This window comes from Henckelia pumila, chromosome 4 (genome assembly GCF_033568475.1).
Source record: "Henckelia pumila isolate YLH828 chromosome 4, ASM3356847v2, whole genome shotgun sequence".
Lineage (NCBI taxonomy): Eukaryota > Viridiplantae > Streptophyta > Magnoliopsida > Lamiales > Gesneriaceae > Henckelia > Henckelia pumila.
Genome location: NC_133123.1, coordinates 63598533 through 63617622, shown reverse-complemented (window position 1 = coordinate 63617622; position 19090 = coordinate 63598533). Strand labels below are relative to the sequence as shown.

At 39.8% G+C, this 19090-nt stretch overlaps 1 protein-coding gene across 1 annotated transcript; it reads left to right on the top strand.

Moving 5' to 3' along the window:
* Positions 1-16993: 16993 nt before the first annotated feature.
* LOC140865373 (heterodimeric geranylgeranyl pyrophosphate synthase small subunit, chloroplastic) lies at positions 16994-18859 on the top strand. Its single transcript, XM_073269991.1, has 2 exons — positions 16994-17401; positions 17928-18859. Exons 1-2 carry the CDS (start codon positions 17069-17071, stop codon positions 18585-18587), a joined length of 993 nt encoding a protein of 330 aa, XP_073126092.1. The 5' UTR covers positions 16994-17068; the 3' UTR covers positions 18588-18859.
* The last annotated feature ends 231 nt before the right edge of the window (positions 18860-19090 follow it).

The window sequence follows — 19090 nt, the reverse complement described above, 5'->3', positions numbered from 1 at the left end:
AAATTGATCTCTGAAGCTTGCATACCTTATGCTCGCTTCCCATGGATGTGAACCCCTCAGGCTGCTTCATATAGATTTCTTCCTTAATGTCTCCATTAAGAAAAGCAGTCTTCACATCCATTTGCCATATCTCATAGTCATACCATGCAGCTATGGCAATTAGGATTCTTATGGACTTGAACATTGCAACTGGTGAAAAGGTTTCGTCATAGTCAACTCCTTGCCTTTGAGTATAACCTTTAGCCACCAATCGCGCCTTGTAGGTCAATATCTTACCATCAGGCCCAAGCTTTCTTTTGTAGATCCATTTACACCCTATTGGAACAATTCCATCGGGAGGATCTACTAAAGACCAGACTTGGTTAGTATGCATCGAATCCAATTCAGACTGCATAGCTTCAAGCCATAAATTCGAATCCGCATCAGAAATTGCTTCCTTGAAGCTTCTTGGATCACATCCAATGTCGGGTTCATCTTGACCCTCTTCAAGAAGAAGACCATATCGAACTGGAGGTCTAGAAGTCCTCTCGGATCTTCTAGGTGCAGGCGTGTCCAGCAATGGTTCCTGAGGTGTGGGATCGTTATTTTGTATTTCGGGTTCTTCTCGAACTTCTTCGAGTTCCATCATCTCGCCTTTCTTATCCAATAAGAACTCCTTCTCCAAGAAGGTGGCATTCCGTGAAACAAACACCTTTGTTTCAGCAGGATAATAGAAATAATATCCGATTGAATTCTTTGGATACCCCACAAAATAACACAAGCTGGATCGACTATCCAACTTATCTCCCACTGTCCGCTTCACGTAAGCAGGACATCCCCAAATCCTCAAGTATGAATACTTAGGAGCTTTGCCATTCCATAACTCGTATGGTGTTTTGTCCACTGCTTTAGTGTGGACGTTATTCAACAACAATACCGCCGTTTCAAGCGCATAGCCCCAAAACGAAGGTGGAAGCTCAGTGAAGCTCATCATGGATCGAACCATGTCCAACAAAGTTCGATTACGACGCTCCGATACACCATTAAGCTGTGGTGTCATAGGAGGAGTCCACTGAGAGAGAATCCCATTCTCTTTTAGATAGTCCAAAAACTCGGTACTCAAGTATTCTCCACCTCGATCCGATCGAAGTGCTTTAATACTTTTACCTAGCTTGTTTTCTACTTCAGCCTTGAATTCTTTGAACTTTTCAAATGCTTCAGACTTATATTTCATTAAATATAAATACCCATACCTAGAATAATCATCAGTAAAGGTAATGAAGTAGGTGTGGCCATGTTGAGTCCCTACTCTAAATGGACCACAAACATCTGTATGGATCAAATCCAACAGATTTTGACTACGCTTAGGTTTCCCCTTAAAAGGAGATTTAGTCATTTTTCCTTTTAGGCAGGATTCACAAGTAGGTAGAGAGTTAATATCAGACATATCAAACATGCCCTCTCCCACTAGCTTGTTCATCCTCCTTGAGGAAATATGACCTAGTCTAGCGTGCCATAGGTTTGCCGGGTTTTGACTATCGATTTTCCTTTTGTTTGTTGTTGCCGGTTTGTCAATACAATTCACTGGAACGTCTTTTAGTTTTAAATTATATAGATCGTTTTCAAGTTGTCCATTTCCAATTAAACATTCATTCTTGTAAATACTGCAAATCCCATTCACAAAATTACAAGAATAACCATCTCTATCAAGCATAGAAATAGAAATAATGTTTTTAATTAAATCTGGCACAAATAAAACATCTCTCAACAATAATTTAAAACCATTCTGCAAAATCAAACAAACATCTCCAATGGCCGTAGCTTCAACTCTGGAACCATTCCCGAGCCTCAGCTGGGTCTCACCCATTCTAAGCCTGCGACTTCTTGTCATCACCTGCAAATCATTGCAAATGTGAGATCCACATCCGGTATCCAATACCCAAGAAGTTGTATTAAGTGACATGTTTATTTTGATATAGAACATACCCTTTGCAGTTCCCAACTGCTCAAGATACTCCTTGCAGTTGCGCTTCCAATGACCCGGCTTCTTGCAGTAATGGCAAACTTGTTTAGACTTGTCCAATTTTGTATGTAACATTTTGCCTTGAGATCATGGTCCAACCATTTCTCTAGTTACATCAGCCGGGGCTGTTTTCGGAGAAGCCTTTTCTAACACTTAGAAAATCTTTTTCCGAACTTAGGACAATCTTAACTTATGGAATCATTCTGTATTGTTTGCGTCAATAAGTTTGTTTTGTTGGAGAACAGAAACATGTGGATTACTGAGATAAAACAGACAATTATCGATGATTGTTTAAATAATTTACTAAGACATAAAATTGGCGAATTTTATTTTATGAATCTCACTCCCACTATTTTAACGATTTCACCACCCTCTAGTGAAAACGGGAAACTTTTTCCTTAGTGAGAACATGGAGTCCAATTGACAAACTTATGGTCCCGAATAATATCAGCCAACCATAATTCTCAAAAGGTAGAGCCCAATTGCTTCCAAAGCAACCCCCATGTGTTTACCTCATGTCCAATAAGGGCCCAATAATATGACGCCGTTTAAAGTGACATGTCAAGATGACCCATCAATATTAAGTTGTGATGGACGGTCGCCATGTGGATCCCCCAATAATATGAGCCGATCCCATGGGAGTTCCACCCAACTTACAACATTTGTCGATCCAATGTACAGCTTTCCGACGGACGGGCCCCCCCAATAATATGAGCCGGACCGTATCCGCGGGTAGCATCACATACATTGACCGTTGATGGAAGGTAGGAACATTTAAACAATATTTAAATTTCCTTTATTTATCTTGATATAAATTTTAAATCATATTTAAAATGAGGGATTTTATTTAAAAAAATATTTTTCTCATCATATTTAATTTATTGCATGCATTGCCGGATTCACGCAATTTATGTCTAAACATGCATACAATCATAATATCACATATTATATAGGATGATAGATTCCATTTCTAATTGACCCGTGGTTGCCAATCACGGGTCTTAGTCCAATCCTAGGTAATATGCAGTATGCAAATGCAATCCTATTACATATGCTTCCAATTTACATTTCTTCAGTCTTCATTGTCTGCTGGGCCCACCATCTTCAAATCTTGATCTCCCACTAAATCTAATGTATTTACAATAAATAACAATGACAAGTAGGGGATACATTTTTAGGGGTGGGAACGGGCTATAAACCAAGCCCACTTTTATTACATATGACATTCATATCGGGCCATAAACCAGGCCCTTTAATAAAACCAACAACAATAAAGACAAAATGTAAATTCCTAACATACACCTACAAAATTGGTCATGGCAATCGATCATCCTTATCCAATAAAATTTAATTCAAAATTAATTTATTGGATAACATGCTGTGGCAATTCAAATTTAAACAAGATAAAATCATATTTTATATATAAAATCACATTTCACATATAAAATCATATTTTATCTCCATATCAAATAAAATCATATTTTATCTATAAAATCCAATTTTACAAATAAAATCATATTTTACTCAATATATCATAAGATCATATCTTATTATCAATTGTACCAAAATAATTGATTTCAAAATTCAATTTACGGATAAAATATTAAAATTTTCCAAAAATTCAAATTTATCCAAAATCAATTTTAAAATTTACGGACTCGAACAATTCGATCCGAAATCTCGTGAACCAATCAAAAACAATTTTTGACCGGACCAAAAATAAAATTTTAACATATTAAAATTAATTTTTAATAAAATATTAATTTTTCCCGCGGGCCACCCGGGACACTCCCGGGTTGGCCCGCACCCGGGGCACGGGCCGGGGCAGCCCGGCTGCCCCCTTAGGGCAGCAACGCTTGCTGCCCTGGCGGCGCCTGGCGCCGCCGCTGGGCGGCGCCGAGCGCTGCCCTGGGCAGCGCCGTGCGCCGCCCTGGGCGGCGACGGTCGCCGCCCTGGGCGGCGCCGTGCGCCCCCTTTGGGCGGCGCCGTGCGCCGCCCCTGGGGGCAGCGACCATCGCTGCCCCCTCCGGGCAGCGATCCAATCGCTGCCCGGGTTTCGCCCCCGGAAAAAAAAAATTTTTTTTTTTTTATTAAAAATATTTATTTTGTTTCAAAAACCGAGACTCAAAAATTTTGTACAATTGATTAATTCAATCGATTGATCTGAGCAACCTGGCTTTGATACCACTGTTGGAAAACTGGCGTGTTCCCAGACCAATTACGATTGATACCCGGTGCAGCGGAAGTTTAAAAATTTTTCATGGAACGTTTCCATGGTATGGGTATCAACCGTTCATCGATTGAATTACGTGTGTGTAAAATTTAAATAACAATTAAATAAATTTTACCTCAAATCTCGCAACGAGATTAATGGACACCAACAGAACAATTCTGCTCTTGTTGTCTCTCCCTGGAACCGATGAACGCCTTCAATCAGGTCCACGAACAGAGGTTTAATCCCTCTGATAGATTGCACTAGAAAATCTATCAGAAGTTTTCTGCGAAGAGAATACACGAATTTGATTCGTTATTCCTTACTGCGATTCAAAATCACAGACCGGAATTTTCTCGGGCAGAGGGGAGGGGTCGGCCGAAAACGTTTTTGAGAGAGAAGGGTTTCGAAAATCCTGTCTCAAAAAATTATGACCTGTTGTGTGTAATTTCTGTACTGAAATAACTTATTTATAATGCAGGCCACTAACACCTTAGGGCCCATTAGTCATAAGCTGGGGCCCGACAAGCAAAGCCCGCTCGTTCAGAAATTAATATAAAATTCATCGTGACTCCGATTGATGAACTGATTTCACCAATGTGCACAGAAACCATTTCTGCACATTTTAAAGTCAAAATAAATTTTCCTGAATCCGAATTCAGTGGTTTCCAAAAATGTCCATCCCTATGTCATTTTAGGAAATCCTACTCCCTTACTCTTATTTAAGAAGTCCAACTCCTTAGTTCATTAAATTTACTCTTTAAATTTAACTATCTCAACGGGGATTAAAACTCCATTACACTGTGTGACCCTCAATGGTTCAGGGATACAGCTAGCCGTGGGCTCACAACTCCTTGTGACTCGGAACAACACTTTCCGACTTGCCCAACGAATCATGGTAAAGCGCCTAGCAACATCGCCCCATGATTCCCTAGGTATCACTGATAGTGCCTACAAGAACCAGTAGATTTTGGTTAGCGTACAGTACGGTCCCTTCATCCATATATCCCGATCGAATCAACAACCATTGGTATATCGAGAGTCGCTCAAGATTCGATAACTATGCAATGCATCTTGAAGATCAAATTAGTGACATCGCATGTGCTACTAAGAAACCATTTCTTAAATCACATCAAGTACTCTGGCCAGAGATTTGTCACACTAATATCTCCTCAGATCGCATAGGATATCCACACTCGCAAGTATGTGGTGAATCCTTGACAACAATGCATTGACTCCTACATGTGTCGTAACTGTACCCAATCTCGACACCTGATGACCCCCTCAGAGTCGGTAAACGAGTCAAAGCACAGTACTAGCATATAGAGTCTCCATGATGTTTCAAGTCGTAAGGACTAATGGTGTACAACCAAAACCGCGGACTTTATCCACTCGATAAGTGATAACCACTTGGAAAGTCCGGATAGGGTAGTTCGACTATTCATCCTATGAATATCCATTTGCATGCTTCGAACATCTCCATGTTCCCTACCAATGAAACGTGGTACTCCGCATCGCAAATGCTAGTCTCAAACTCGAGCGATCCTTATCCTTATTATCGGACGGCTCAATCGACTAGGAACGGTTTTAGAATATACAGTGACTATAAGATGTATTTCATGATAGACATCTCCATGTTCTACCACATCTTACATACACTATAGTATATTCAAGGTCTTTATCAAAACAACAATAGTATATCACAATATAACAATATGAAGTAATATAAAGTCATTGCCATAAAAGTGTAAATAATATTAAACAAAAGATTGTTTATACAAAGAGTCAACAAAGCCCATAGCCACACAGTTGGCTCACTGGGCACCCACTCTTACAATAGGAATCCTATCAGAGTTTGTGTTATCCAGGCCGAGCCAGAGTTGTTTGTGTCGATCAGAGAAGCACAGAAATCCGATGAGAGTATTCAGCATTCGATAGAGAAGGTGAGATCTGGACACCAGTTTGAGTTTCAAGTCAGGGATGATGTTTTATTTGTGAATAATAGTATTGTTGTGCCTGATATTTTTGAGATGAGACAGTGTATTCTGCGAGAGGCACATTGCAGTCGGTTCAGTGTTCATCCTGGAGGACGGAAGATGTATTACGACCTGAAGAGTCAGTTTTGGTGGAAGAAGATGAAGAGTGATGTTGCGAGGTTTGTATCCCGTTGTTTGAACTGTCAGCAGGTGAAAGCCGAGGGAAAGAGGCCGGGTGGTCTTCTGCACAGTTTATCTGTTCCAGAATGGAAGTGGGATCATATCTCGATGTATTTTGTCACAAAACTACCCTGATCTGTTCGAGGATACGATGTCTATGGCTGAGCAGGTGAAGATTATTCGATTGAGAATGAAGACTGCTCAGGACCGACAAGCGAAGTATGCGAATATTCGTCGCAGACCTCTATTTTTCGATCAGGGAGACCGTGTATTCTTGAAGATTTCTCCGTTTAGAGGTACTGTTAGATTTGGGAAGAGAGGGAAGTTGTCACCGAGATTCATCGGTCCGTATGAGATTTTACAGAAAATAGGCGATCTAGCCTACAGACTAGCACTTCCTCCTTCTTTATCTGGGACTCACGACGTACTTCACGTCTCGATGTTGAGGAAATACCATCCCGATCCTTCTCATGTTCTTCAGCTTGACGAAGCCGAACTTGATGAAACTCTGAGCTACTTCGAGAGACAGATTCAGATCCTTGACAGAAAGGAGAAACAGCTTAGAACCAAATGGATTCCTTTGGTGAAAGTTCAGTGGAGTCATCACGGAGTCGAAAAAGCGACTTGGGAGACAGAATCTGACATGAGACAGAGATTTCCAGACTTATTTATTTGACGTGAGTCCTTAATTCTGTTCTCGAATTCTTATTTCTTATCTTATGAGTTGATATCTTTGATTTCGAGGACGAAATCTATTCTTAGAGAGGGAGAATTGTAATGCTCCATTTTTTATCTTAATTGACGTTATTAGAGATAATCAGTGATTTCAGAATTCGAGATACGACTTTTTACTGAGCAGGGACTATTTTCCAATTTTTGTAAATTTTAGGGTCTAAAACGCAAAAAAATGATATTGTTATAAGTTAAAGACTTTGACAAAGTCTCCCTTCACTTTTACTTTCCCCTCCAAGTCGCCTATCACCATTGAAGGCGTGAGAAAAGCTTCTCAAGCTTTGAGATTTTGCTTTCAGCTCAATCCGTCCGTTGGAATTTAATTCTAAAGACGGTTTAGCGATCATAGCAACGAGACCTTCGTTCTATCGTAAGTTTCTCTCCGATCAGATATGTTTTATTTTTTGGATGTATTTGGAATTTGATTCTTTTTGGGTATGATGTTCTTGAGATAATTCTTATCGTTTATTCTCAGACGGAATTGGAATATAGCGTAGTTCGAAATTTTTATGATTTTTGGAAGCATATTTCAAAATTTTGGATTTTGAGATGTGTTGGATTTGAGTTTGAATGATGATTGATATGAGTTGTTTGGATTGATATTATGCTTCCTGCGTTTTTGGTTTATCAGATTATAGCCGTTATGCCGTCAGTTTGAATTGGATATTGTCTTGTTTGAATTTGATTGTATCGTTTGATTGAAAGATTGGATGCCTATTTTGATCCTTATGGCTTCTTTTGATAGATTGATTTGAAGTCAGTGGAGTTGTGAGATTGCAGCTTTGATTAGTTTGGAATATTTGAGCCGGTATAGTATCGATTTTCTTACTTATCGATCGAAGAACTTGAATATATATTGAATTGAGAATTTTTGTTTACAGATTGAGGATTGTGAAATGAAAAGAAGGTATAAGATGACTTTGGAATGGAATATGACGATTAACTCGAATCTGGATTAGTTCGAGTATCCTGAAATAAAATCACATACTTGCATATTTAAATGCTTAATTGAAGTTATGATTGAATTTATATTTGAATGCATGAGATTACATATGCATTAATATTGAGCTGAATTGATTATTCATTTTGAATTAGACGATCTGGAGATTATAGTTGAGTGGCCTTGGTAGGCGAATTACTACAAGTGTCGATTAACTCACTATAATGCTCTGGATTCTAGTGGATTAAAATATGTCTCGTCCACCTCGAAAGGGGAGTTCGGTGTGATTGTTGGATATTTTAACCTCGGGATCCCAAAACAGAAGAAAAGAAAGAAGAATTCCTTTTGATTATCTTATAATGATAATCCAGAAGTTTTAAAGTCATGCATATCATTTTAATTCCGCAGTTGAATGTATTATTTGAGGAATATGTGGAATTTGATTATATATCATGTTTTGATATATTATGTGATATTGTATGCTAGTCTATTTTACTGAGAATATTATTCTCACCGGATTTTCCGGCTGTTGTCTTTATTTGTATGTGTACTCGGAAACAGGTGGGGCATGAACGAGCCAGAGATCACATGGATAGATAGGAGATGATGTAGAAGTGAGGATCGGTTTAGGAGTTGAATTTATTTTCGAACTCGTTTTGTATTTTGGATTGTAAACTTAGATTGAAAGAATGTTCTATTAGTTTGGATTGGATGTATAACTTTAGAACTATACTGTGTTGTAATATGCTTGTTGGATGTGTTGATGCATGTTTTAGATTGAAGTTTTGAATGGTAATTGAATTGTAGAAAGCCTGCTCTGTTCTGTTGTTTTTCTAGGCAGAGGGCGCGCTCGATCGCACGAGTTCGTAGGATCGAGCGAGGCCCTTCAAATTTTTGAGGCAGTGACTTTGGAGGAATGGTGCGCTCGATCCCACGAGTTCATCGGATCGAGCGCAACACTTGAGTTTTCTCAGGAAGTGTTTGAGGCATGTATGGTGCGCTCGATCGCACGAGTTCATGCGATCGAGCGCAGCCCTTTTTTTTTAAAAAAAAATATTTGTCATGCCTTGACTTTTGTTTAATTGTTGATAATGGTTTACTTTATCTTAAGATTAGAGGATTAGAACCGAGGCCTCACGGCAATCTAGGATAAGGTGAAAAATATGGATGCCACATAAAAACAATACACAAAATCACGATGTAATTATTGGAATATCTTTGAATATATTCTGTTGATCTTCTGTATATTTTTTATTATCTTCTATTTCTTTTGTATATTTGTTTTCCTTTTATCCTGCTCTCTAGGATGTGTATAAATATATACTGTATTATCATTCTTCAACATATATGAAATTATATTCTCTCATATGCTTCTACATGGTATCTAGAGCTCAAGGCTTACGCCACTAATTCCAACTAGCCCTAGTGCCGCCGCCGTCCACCCTCCCTCTCCAACAAAATTTTTTTTCTAGTCGCCTTCTCCATGGCTACTCAGACCACCACGGCCGCCGCTACCTATGCTCCGATCGCCTTCAATGTTGTTGCCCATGCGCCTTTGAAGCTGACCTCCTCCAATTATTTGTCCCGGCACCTTCAGTTCATGACCCTTCTCACCGGTCATGATCTCCTTGGTTTTATTGATGGATCCCATCCTTGTCCAGATCTCCTGCATACTATATCGAATGCTCAGGTTTCTAATCCAGCCTATTCTGCCTGGGTGCATCAGGATCATTAATTCTGAACATTATCATTGGCTCGCTGTCTCCCTCTCTGATTCCGTTTATTGCCACTGCTCGAACTGCAAGCGACGCATGGAACACTCTTGCACTCACCTATGGCAAACCCTCCCGTGTTCGCATCACTCAACTAAAGACGCAACTCCAAAATCCAGTGAAGGGTTCCCAGTCTATCTCTGAGTTCATGCAGTTCATCAAATCCAAAGCTGATGAACTGGCCCTCATGAACGCTCCTCTTGACATTGAAGATCTCACCATCAAGGTGCTCCACGGCCTTGATGATGACTACAAGGAAATTTTCCATGGCATTCAAGCCTCGGATACAGCCGTATCCTTTGAGGAGCTCCATGAAAAGTTGCTCAATCATGAGGTTCATTTAATTGCTCGCAAGGATTCTCAATTAACTCTTCCGGCAACCGCTCACTACACCAATCGGCATGCCACCACCAGCCGTCGACCTGTACCTCCCGCCGGCCCTCAGCCACCACCTCCTCGTCACGGCAATCCATGGCCCTCTCGGCAGCTGCCTTCACAGTCACCCCACGCATCCGCCCAGTGCACGCATTGTCCGTATATGGGGCGGTGTCAACTTTGCAGTCGTCAGGGCCACTCTGGTCGGCGCTGTCCTGATTTTCAGTTTGTCTCCGCTCAAAATGCTGGACAGCCCCATACCCCCTTTGCATAGCCGGTCGTGTCCATCGCTGCCTACTCTGCCAACTTGTCTGCTTCGTCTGACTGGATACTAGATTTTGGCGCCACTCATCATATCATCTCCGATCTGTCCAATCTCTCTTTGCACTCTCCGTATGTTGGCTCAGATTGAGTTGTTGTTGGTGATGGAAATGGTCTTCCCATCACTCACACAGGTTGTCTCTTACCACCCCTTCGCTCCTCTGCTTTGTCCTTTTCTAATTCTCTTTGTGTCCCTTCAATTAATAAAAATCTATTGGCTGTCTCTCAACTTTGAAAAGCTAATGACGTTATTGTTGTTTTCTCCTCTTCTAACTTTCAGGTGAAGGATCATCGCATGGGGGCTATCCTCCATCAGGGCCCACTTAAGAGCGGTGTCTACTCTTGTTCTGTGTCCCAGATTCACTCAACACTGGCTTTCTCTGCGTCTGCTGTGTATTTTCCTACTTGGCATAGTCGTTTAGGTCACCCTTCTGCTAGAATTTTACGTCATTTAGTCGCATCCAAGTCCTTGTCCTGTTCTTCTTCTGCTTGTAATTTTCATTTTAACTCATGCTTATGCAATAAAAGTCACAAGCTTCCTTTTCATGATTCATCGCTCACATCAAAATTTCCTCTCGATTTAATTTTCTCTGACATTTGGACTTCTCCTATTATATCGTGTGATGGGTACAAATATTATGTTATCTTTGTTGACCACTTCAGCAAATATATCTGGTTGTATCCCCTAAAACAAAAATCAGATGTTCTAACTGTCTTCAAATGTTTCAAATGTCTAGTCGAAAAATGGTTTGCTCGCAAAATCATAACCCTATACACTGACAATGGTGGGGAATTTCTTGCATTGAAAGACTTTCTTAGTCTGCATGGAATTTCTCACCTCACAACCCCCCCTCACACACCTGAACACAATGGTTACTTTGAATGCGTCACCGCCACCGCCATATTGTCGAAACTGGGCTTGCTCTTCTCCAGCTCGCATCTGTTCCTACTAGCTTCTGGCCCTTTTCCTTTTCCACTGCCACGTATCTGATCAATCGTCTACCAGAGTGCAATCTTGCATATAAATCTTCCTATGAGTCCCTATTCCAAGTCGTTCCCAATATATCCAAACTCCGTATTTTTTGCTGCATTTGCTATCCTTGGCTTCGTCCCTACTCTACTCACAAACTTTCACACTGGTCCTCTCCCTGTGTCTTTATTGGCTACTCTCTTACTCAAAGTGTCTATCTATGTTACGAGTCTTCCTCTAGCCACGTCTTTGTATCGCATCATGTTGTTTTTATTGAGTCTACCTTTCCTTTTGCCAGTGGTGGTTCTGGTTCTTGTCCATGCTCTGATGCACTCTCTGGTTCGCCCGTGGAGGACTCTAGTGATGTTGATTCTTCGCCTGTCTGCGCCCCTGATCCATACTCTGCACACCCTGTACGTCCCTATACAGCTCTACCTGAGCCTCTCTCGCCCATCCAGCCCACCTTCGAAAACCCCACCTCCTCTTCGACGCCACCTGCTTCCCCATCGCCCACTTCTCCCCTCGCCCCTGTTCTCAACATTCATCCTATGGTGACCCGCTCCAAAAATAACATCTTCTGTCATAATCCCCGCTTTGGTCTCACAGCTATTGCTGACACTTCTTCTTCTGAGCCTACATCTCATACTATTGCTCTCAAGGATCCCCGGTGGCATGCTGCCATGTCTGAGGAGTTTGATGCGCTTATTCGGAATGGAACGTGGGATCTTGTTTCTTTTGATGTGGCTCAAAATGTTGTTGGCTGCAAATGGGTCTTTCGGATTAAGCGGAAGCCTGATGGCTCTGTTGAGCGTTATAAGGCACGTCTGGTTGCAAAGGGGTTTCATCAATGTCCGGGTCTTGACTTCACTGATACCTTTAGTCCTATGGCAAAACCAAACACTGTTCGTATTCTCCTATCGCTAGATGTCTCATCTGGTTGGTCTCTTCGTCAGATGGATGTGAACAATGTGTTTCTCTAGGGTGATCTCGATGAATGTGTTTATATGGCGCAGCCTCCTGGCTTTGTTAACTCTGATCTTCCCTCTCATGTATGCAAGTTAAACAAAGCTATCTATGGTCTTAAGAAGGCACCCCGGGCCTGGTACACGGCACTTCAGCGTTTTCTTCTCAGTCTTGTTTTCATTGCCTCTTTGGCTGATACATCATTATTCATTTAACGTTCTCGTGGTGTTATCATGTATCTGCTTGTGTATGTCGATGATCTCATTCTTACAGGTAATGATGATGATGCTCTTCATGGATTCATTGCTCAGTTATGTGCTCGGTTCTCTATTAAGGATCTGGGCTCCTTGTCATATTTTATGGGTGTCGAAGTTATTTCCTCTTCAAGGGGCCTCTGTCTATCTCAACAGAAGTATCTTTTTTATATTCTTTTGAAAGCCAACATGGCTGACTCAAAGCCTGTCACTGCACCTCTTGCTGCGTCTGTCTCTCTACAGCTATCGGACGGCTCGCCTCCTGCTGATTCTACCTTGTATCGTCAAACGATTGGTAGTTTGCAGTATCTCTCATTTACACGACCAGACATTGCTTTTGCTGTCAACAAGCTATCTCAGTTTATGCATGCTCCTTCTTATTTTCATTGGCGGCGGTCAAGCATCTGTTGCGTTACCTGAATGGCACTCGCGCATACAGTCTGATGCTCCGTCATCATACCTCTCCTTCTCTTCATGCCTTTTGTGATGCTGATTGGGCAGGTGATATTGATGATCGTACATCTACAGGAGCTTATATTGTTTTCTTGGATCCTAATCCCGTCTCTTGGAGTTCTCGCAAGCAAGGCTCTGTTGCTCGCTCGTCCACTGAAGCTGAATATCGTTTTATTGCCTCGACTGTTGCGGAGCTCCAGTGGATTCGTTCTCTTCTTGATGAACTTGGTGTTACTACTATCTCATCTCCTGCCTCTATATACTGTGATAATTTTGGGGCTACTTATCTTTGTGCTAATCCAGTTTTTCATTCTCGAATGAAACACATTGCTCTGGATTATCATTTTGTTCGTGAGTTAGTTCAGAGTCATAAAATCCGTGTTTCTCATGTTTCATCCTCTGATCAACTTGCTGATGCATTAACAAAGTCTCTTCCCGGTGCTCGTCTTAGCCTACTCTGCTCCAAGATTGGTGTTTTTCCGACTCCACCTTCTTAAGGGGGCCTATTGGAATATCTTTGAATATATTATTCTGATCTTCTGTATATTTTGTATTGTCTTCTATATCTTTTGTATATTTGTTTTTCTTTTATCCTCATGCTCTCTAGGATGTGCATAAATGTATACTGTATTATCATTCTTCAACATATATGAAATTATATTCTCTCATACGCTTCTACAGTAATTTCAAGGCACTTGTAACATAATTTCCCATGTTGACAAAGGCTGCTGCTCACATGTACATGCTTATATAATGATCAAAATTCAGAAAGAAGAGTTACAAGTGACAGTCAATCACATAAGTTGGTACTTCCTCAAATAATATTTGCTAAAATAACACTTCGTGTGAAAAATTGAGGTTTTGGAGTTTCTTATGCAAATCAAAGACATTTATTGGGATGCAAGGAGAAAACGTTATGGCTATATTAAATATCATAATGTAAATATCGAGCTCGGACCCAATTTAAGAAAAGATGGGATACTAAACAGTCAAGGTGCCAAACCAAATGGTATAATCATCAAATACAAAGTAAGGAAAATAAAACTACATTATCATGAAGCAAGTAATATAATTCAACAAACAAGTATTGGAACTACAAAAGAAATAATCAATCAGCAAGAGTCCATTATATGATTTGGAAACAGCAAGCCAACTTAATACACACAATCCTTCATTACGAAATAGCACTAGCATCTCATTGAGCTTGTGTAACTTCTGAACAGAAGCCAGAGCTCTATTCTTACCCAAATCTTATTTTGAAAAGACAAAGTTACTGGACATATCCCACAATTCCACAGTCACTTCTTCATGCAATGTCACAGACTTGAAGCCAGCAAGGATAAGGTTCTTAGCTGCAAGTTTGAAGAGATATGAATTGCTCGTCCTCATGCCTATTAAATCAGTAAGAATTTTATAATAGAATAAATATTATAACTAAAAAACTGAGAATCACTGTTTGAAGTAAAAATCACTGGGACCCACTGATTTGGACCATTCAGAACCCGTCACGCTACCCATGGGGTAGTACCTCATGGGTAGCATCGACATTACCGAGGGCTAGAGAAACGAGAAATGTTGAGAAAATAGCTTTAAGTTTCTTTCACGAGTAAATTGTCAATTGGACCCGATTAATTCTTTGCGTTGACCCATCTCACAGATCATGATTCGTGAGACGGTCTCACAGGAGTGTTTTTCTTATTATTATTATTTATTATTTTCAGTTAAAAATTAAACAATAAAAGCACGCAACGCGTGCGTCGGGATACTAGTATTATTTTAAATATTTGATTTAACAACCAAAATGAAATTTTGGATTAGCATGATTTGGTTATCACCATCGGAAAAACTGTGGTTAACAGAAAAAACATGGTGAAAAAGTTGAAAAAACGAAGTTGTGATATTAAAATATTAGTTTTGATATTCGTGTATTGCTTGTCATAATGAATAAAAGTAACGGTATTTTGTGCAATCATTAAAATGATTAAAAAAATAGTTACTATGTGAGCTTGTTGCATTATAATATTTTATACATATATATAGATGAGTAATTTTCCTTGTATTTATATTAAGTATAAAATGATGTTATTTTAATTTTATATATACATATATATACTGATATACACTTCGATTTAGGACTAAACCACGTGTTAATAGCGTAAATATTAATTTTTTTTTTATCTTACTATCTTATTAAAGAAGAGCACCACTTACTAATTAAATTAAAATTAATTTGGTGAAGCCTAAGACAAAATATCTAAAATACCTTTAAAAAGAAAATTTTTTTTTTTCTATCTCAATCTCAATTTTTATCTCTATCTCTATCTATATTTTAAACTTCATTTGTTCATGATTCTTTGTATTTGTGTGCCTTGATTTTATTTTAAATTTAAATTGATTTGAAACAAAAAAATATATATATATATATACACACACTATAAATAATATTTATATTTTAATCACACACACAATGTGTGTGGAGATGCGACTAGTTTTGATTATGTGAGAGCCCGAAACAGTTGGTTTTCGATACGATTAGGTGATCGTGCTACACAAATTTTATGTGACTGAGTCTAGGGAGGTAAACGAGCCGAACTGCTTGCGAGCTATTCGGAGCTCGGCTCGTGAAAAAGCTCATTTGGGCTCGTTCGTTAAGTTTATCGAGCCGAGCCCGAGCTTAATTTTGAGCTCGAAAATATTCACGAGCCGATCTTGAGCTTAATGATGTTCGCGTCGTTAGCTCGCGAACATGTTCGTTAATAAGCTAGGAAGCTCGAGCTAGACTCGTTTTGGTGGCTCGTTTTAGTGTGTTAGCTTCAGATTTATGCTTTAATAGTAGGTTCAGTCTACATGTAGTTTATTAATCGAGTTGAATGAGTTTGATTCATGTAGTATTTTAGTGTGCACTACAAACAAACTTGTTGTGCTTTATCTTGTCTTCCATTTGGCGTTGGAATAACTTAATTTGATGAACATATAGATTATATATGATTTTTCTGCTGAAACATGTCAAAACTATATCCTGTATTTAAGTTTGCGAAGATGCTTATTGTTTTTCGAAATTCTGGGCGAGTTAAGCTAGGAACTTGAAAATGTGATTAACATTAATGACAATGTGTTTATTTGAATTTTGGGATAAATCGGTTTGGAATCTCGGTTTGGTGTTAAAATGGAAGTTATAGAACTTTTTTTTAACACCAAAAAGTCACTTTTTGGAGACGTTTTTTTTATATTATGTTTTTCATTTTTATTTTATTTAAGAAAAAAAATTTTAGTTTATAATTAATTTATAGAGATGTATTGTATTGTATTTAGATTTCACAAGTTCGAAAACGAGCCCAAGCCCACTTAACGAGTCAGAATACAAACCTGCTAAACGAGCTAACGAGCCTGAAAACCAGCTCATTTAACGAGCCAAACTCGAGCCAGACTCGTTTAATACGATAAATGAGGCGAGCCCGAGCCGAAATATGTAGTAAACGAGCCAAGCCGAGCTTTATGATAAAAGCTCGGTTCGGGCTCGGGTACCAAACGAGCCAAGCTCGAGCTTAATAATGTTTGGTTCGGCTCGACTCGTTTACATCCCTACCCGAGCCGAGCCCGAGCTTGAGCCTCGACATATACTTAACGAGCCGAGCCCGAGCCTAATACTCTTTGGCTCGGCTCGGCTCGGCTCGGCTCGGCTCGGCTCTTTTACATCCCTAATTGAGTCATCCGAAAAGGCATAAAAATTAATTTCCTTATTTTAAATAATTAGGTCATTTTAGCCTTTTATGTCCAAAGCACTGCCCTAATCTACCCAACCAAAACTTGCCACGTAGCTCATGTGATTTTTGGTTGTTCACTTTCTTTTTATCTTATCTCAGCATCGTTGAAATTTGCTCCAAAAATTTTCCGATTTGTTCCAATTTCGCGTGAATTATGGTGTTCCCTACAGTAATTGCACCACCTCCACAGGTTCCGTTCCCGAAGATGACTTCTCCGGTCATCCGCCGCGCAATTTGGTGTGGCGCCGCTTCAGTTTCTGCTCAATTTGATCTCAAAACCTACTGGACCTCTCTGATTAAGGAGATCGACCAGAAACTCGATGAGGCTATTCCTGTGCAGTACCCGCAGCAGATCTATGAAGCCATGCGCTACTCGGTTCTGGCTAAAGGCGCCAAAAGATCGCCGCCGGTCATGTGTATCGCCGCCTGTGAGATTTTTGGCGGTAATCGCCAAGCCGCCTTCCCCACTGCCTGTGCTCTTGAAATGGTTAGCTTTCTTCCTTGTTTTTTTTCGTCCTGTTTCGTGTATTGTGACTATATGGTATCCAAATTAATGAACTGGTACTTTTGTGGACTGTATTCATGTCAATCTCTGAATCAGGTGGCGGCATTAGTTCTTTGTGGAGTGTATTCATGTCAATTTCGTTCTTTACTAACCTGTATTACAAAAAGTTTTAGAATAATTTTTACCATCATGCAACAAATGAATTGGAGTTTATTATAAACAAGGAAATGGTTTGTAGATAGTTGAAACTATTTAATTAGACGTTCAATATTTTGCTCTTCGGCAGTATGCGCCAATTGGAAATAGTTTCTTTGCTACAGGTAGATATGATTGGGCATGAGTATGTTTCCTTTGAGGTTTCAAATTTATTGAGAACCCGGTGTCTAAACCTTTAGTCCAAAAGGAAGCTATTCCCCTATGGAATATTGTATTTGTTCGATCATCAATCGATTTAGTTGATTATTCTTGTATCTATTATGCAATATGGTTTGCCTGCCTTTGTAAATAGGTTCATGCTGCATCGCTTATCCACGATGACTTGCCATGTATGGATGATGACCCATCTCGAAGAGGCCAACCCTCTAGTCATACGAAATTTGGAGTTGACATGGCAATACTAGCTGGGGATGCATTGTTCCCCCTTGGTTTCCGCCACATAGTTTCACACACCCCAACTGACCTCATCCCCGAGGCTCGCCTCATTCGGGTAGTTGCTGAGATTGCAAGAGCAGTTGGGTCCACTGGCATGGCTGCTGGTCAGTTTATGGACCTCGAGGGTGGACCAAATGCAGTTGACTTTGTCCAAGAAAAGAAGTTTGGTGAGATGGGTCAGTGCTCAGCGGTGTGTGGTGGCCTTTTAGCTGGTGCTTCGGATGATGAGATTCAGCATCTGAGACAATATGGCCAGGCTGTAGGTGTTTTGTATCAGGTGGTTGATGATATTCTGGAAGCAAAATCAGGGACGGGGAGTAAGGTTGGCGAGAATAAAAGGAAAGCTAAAAGTTATGTATCTGCATACGGTGTTGAGAAGGCGATGGAAGTGGCCAAGGAACTGAAGTCTCAAGCTAAAAAGGCGTTGGATGGATTCGAGAGATACGGTGAGCGAGTTATGCCATTATACAGTTTTGTAGATTATGCTGCTGATAGAGGTTTTAGCATTGACAAATGAGTGTGAGTGGCATCTACATTTAGATAACTAATTATACTGTTCCATTATATAGGAGGATGAGAGGTGACCCACCATTTGTATGGTTGGGTTCTCTCTTGTCTGTGGCTTTGATATACTTAATTGTATCAGAGCAGTTTTCTTCCCTAAGAGAGCGAAAATATAGTCTTATTGAAAGACGAATCATACATTTGTAACTTTTGTGGTTCCGAATCTGTGATTGTTTTATTTGTGTCCAATATTTTCTTTTTCCATTCTTTTTATAGAAATCTTAAGATTGGGTGTTATGTGCAGCTTATTAGAGTATGGAGTTATTAATGAGAAAATACTGGTGTGCATCTTCTAGATCATGCAATCTTGTCATAGGAAAGACAAAAAAATAAATGAAATTTAACGTGGATTTTGTGATAAAGTAGGTTTCACTCCTTGAAATCTAATACCTCGTACTCTCATCTTACCCTATTCAATTATTGATCTTAGCAGGACCAAAACTATTAATATTTGGT

Excerpts from the sequence above, each read along its gene's own strand:
- LOC140865373 (XM_073269991.1), top strand. The coding sequence starts at position 17,069 with ATGGTGTTCCCTACAGTAATTGCACCACCTCCACAGGTTCCGTTCCCG. Across the intron at positions 17,402-17,927 it reads CTGCCTGTGCTCTTGAAATG|GTTCATGCTGCATCGCTTAT; the intron begins GTTAGCTTTCTT and ends CTTTGTAAATAG.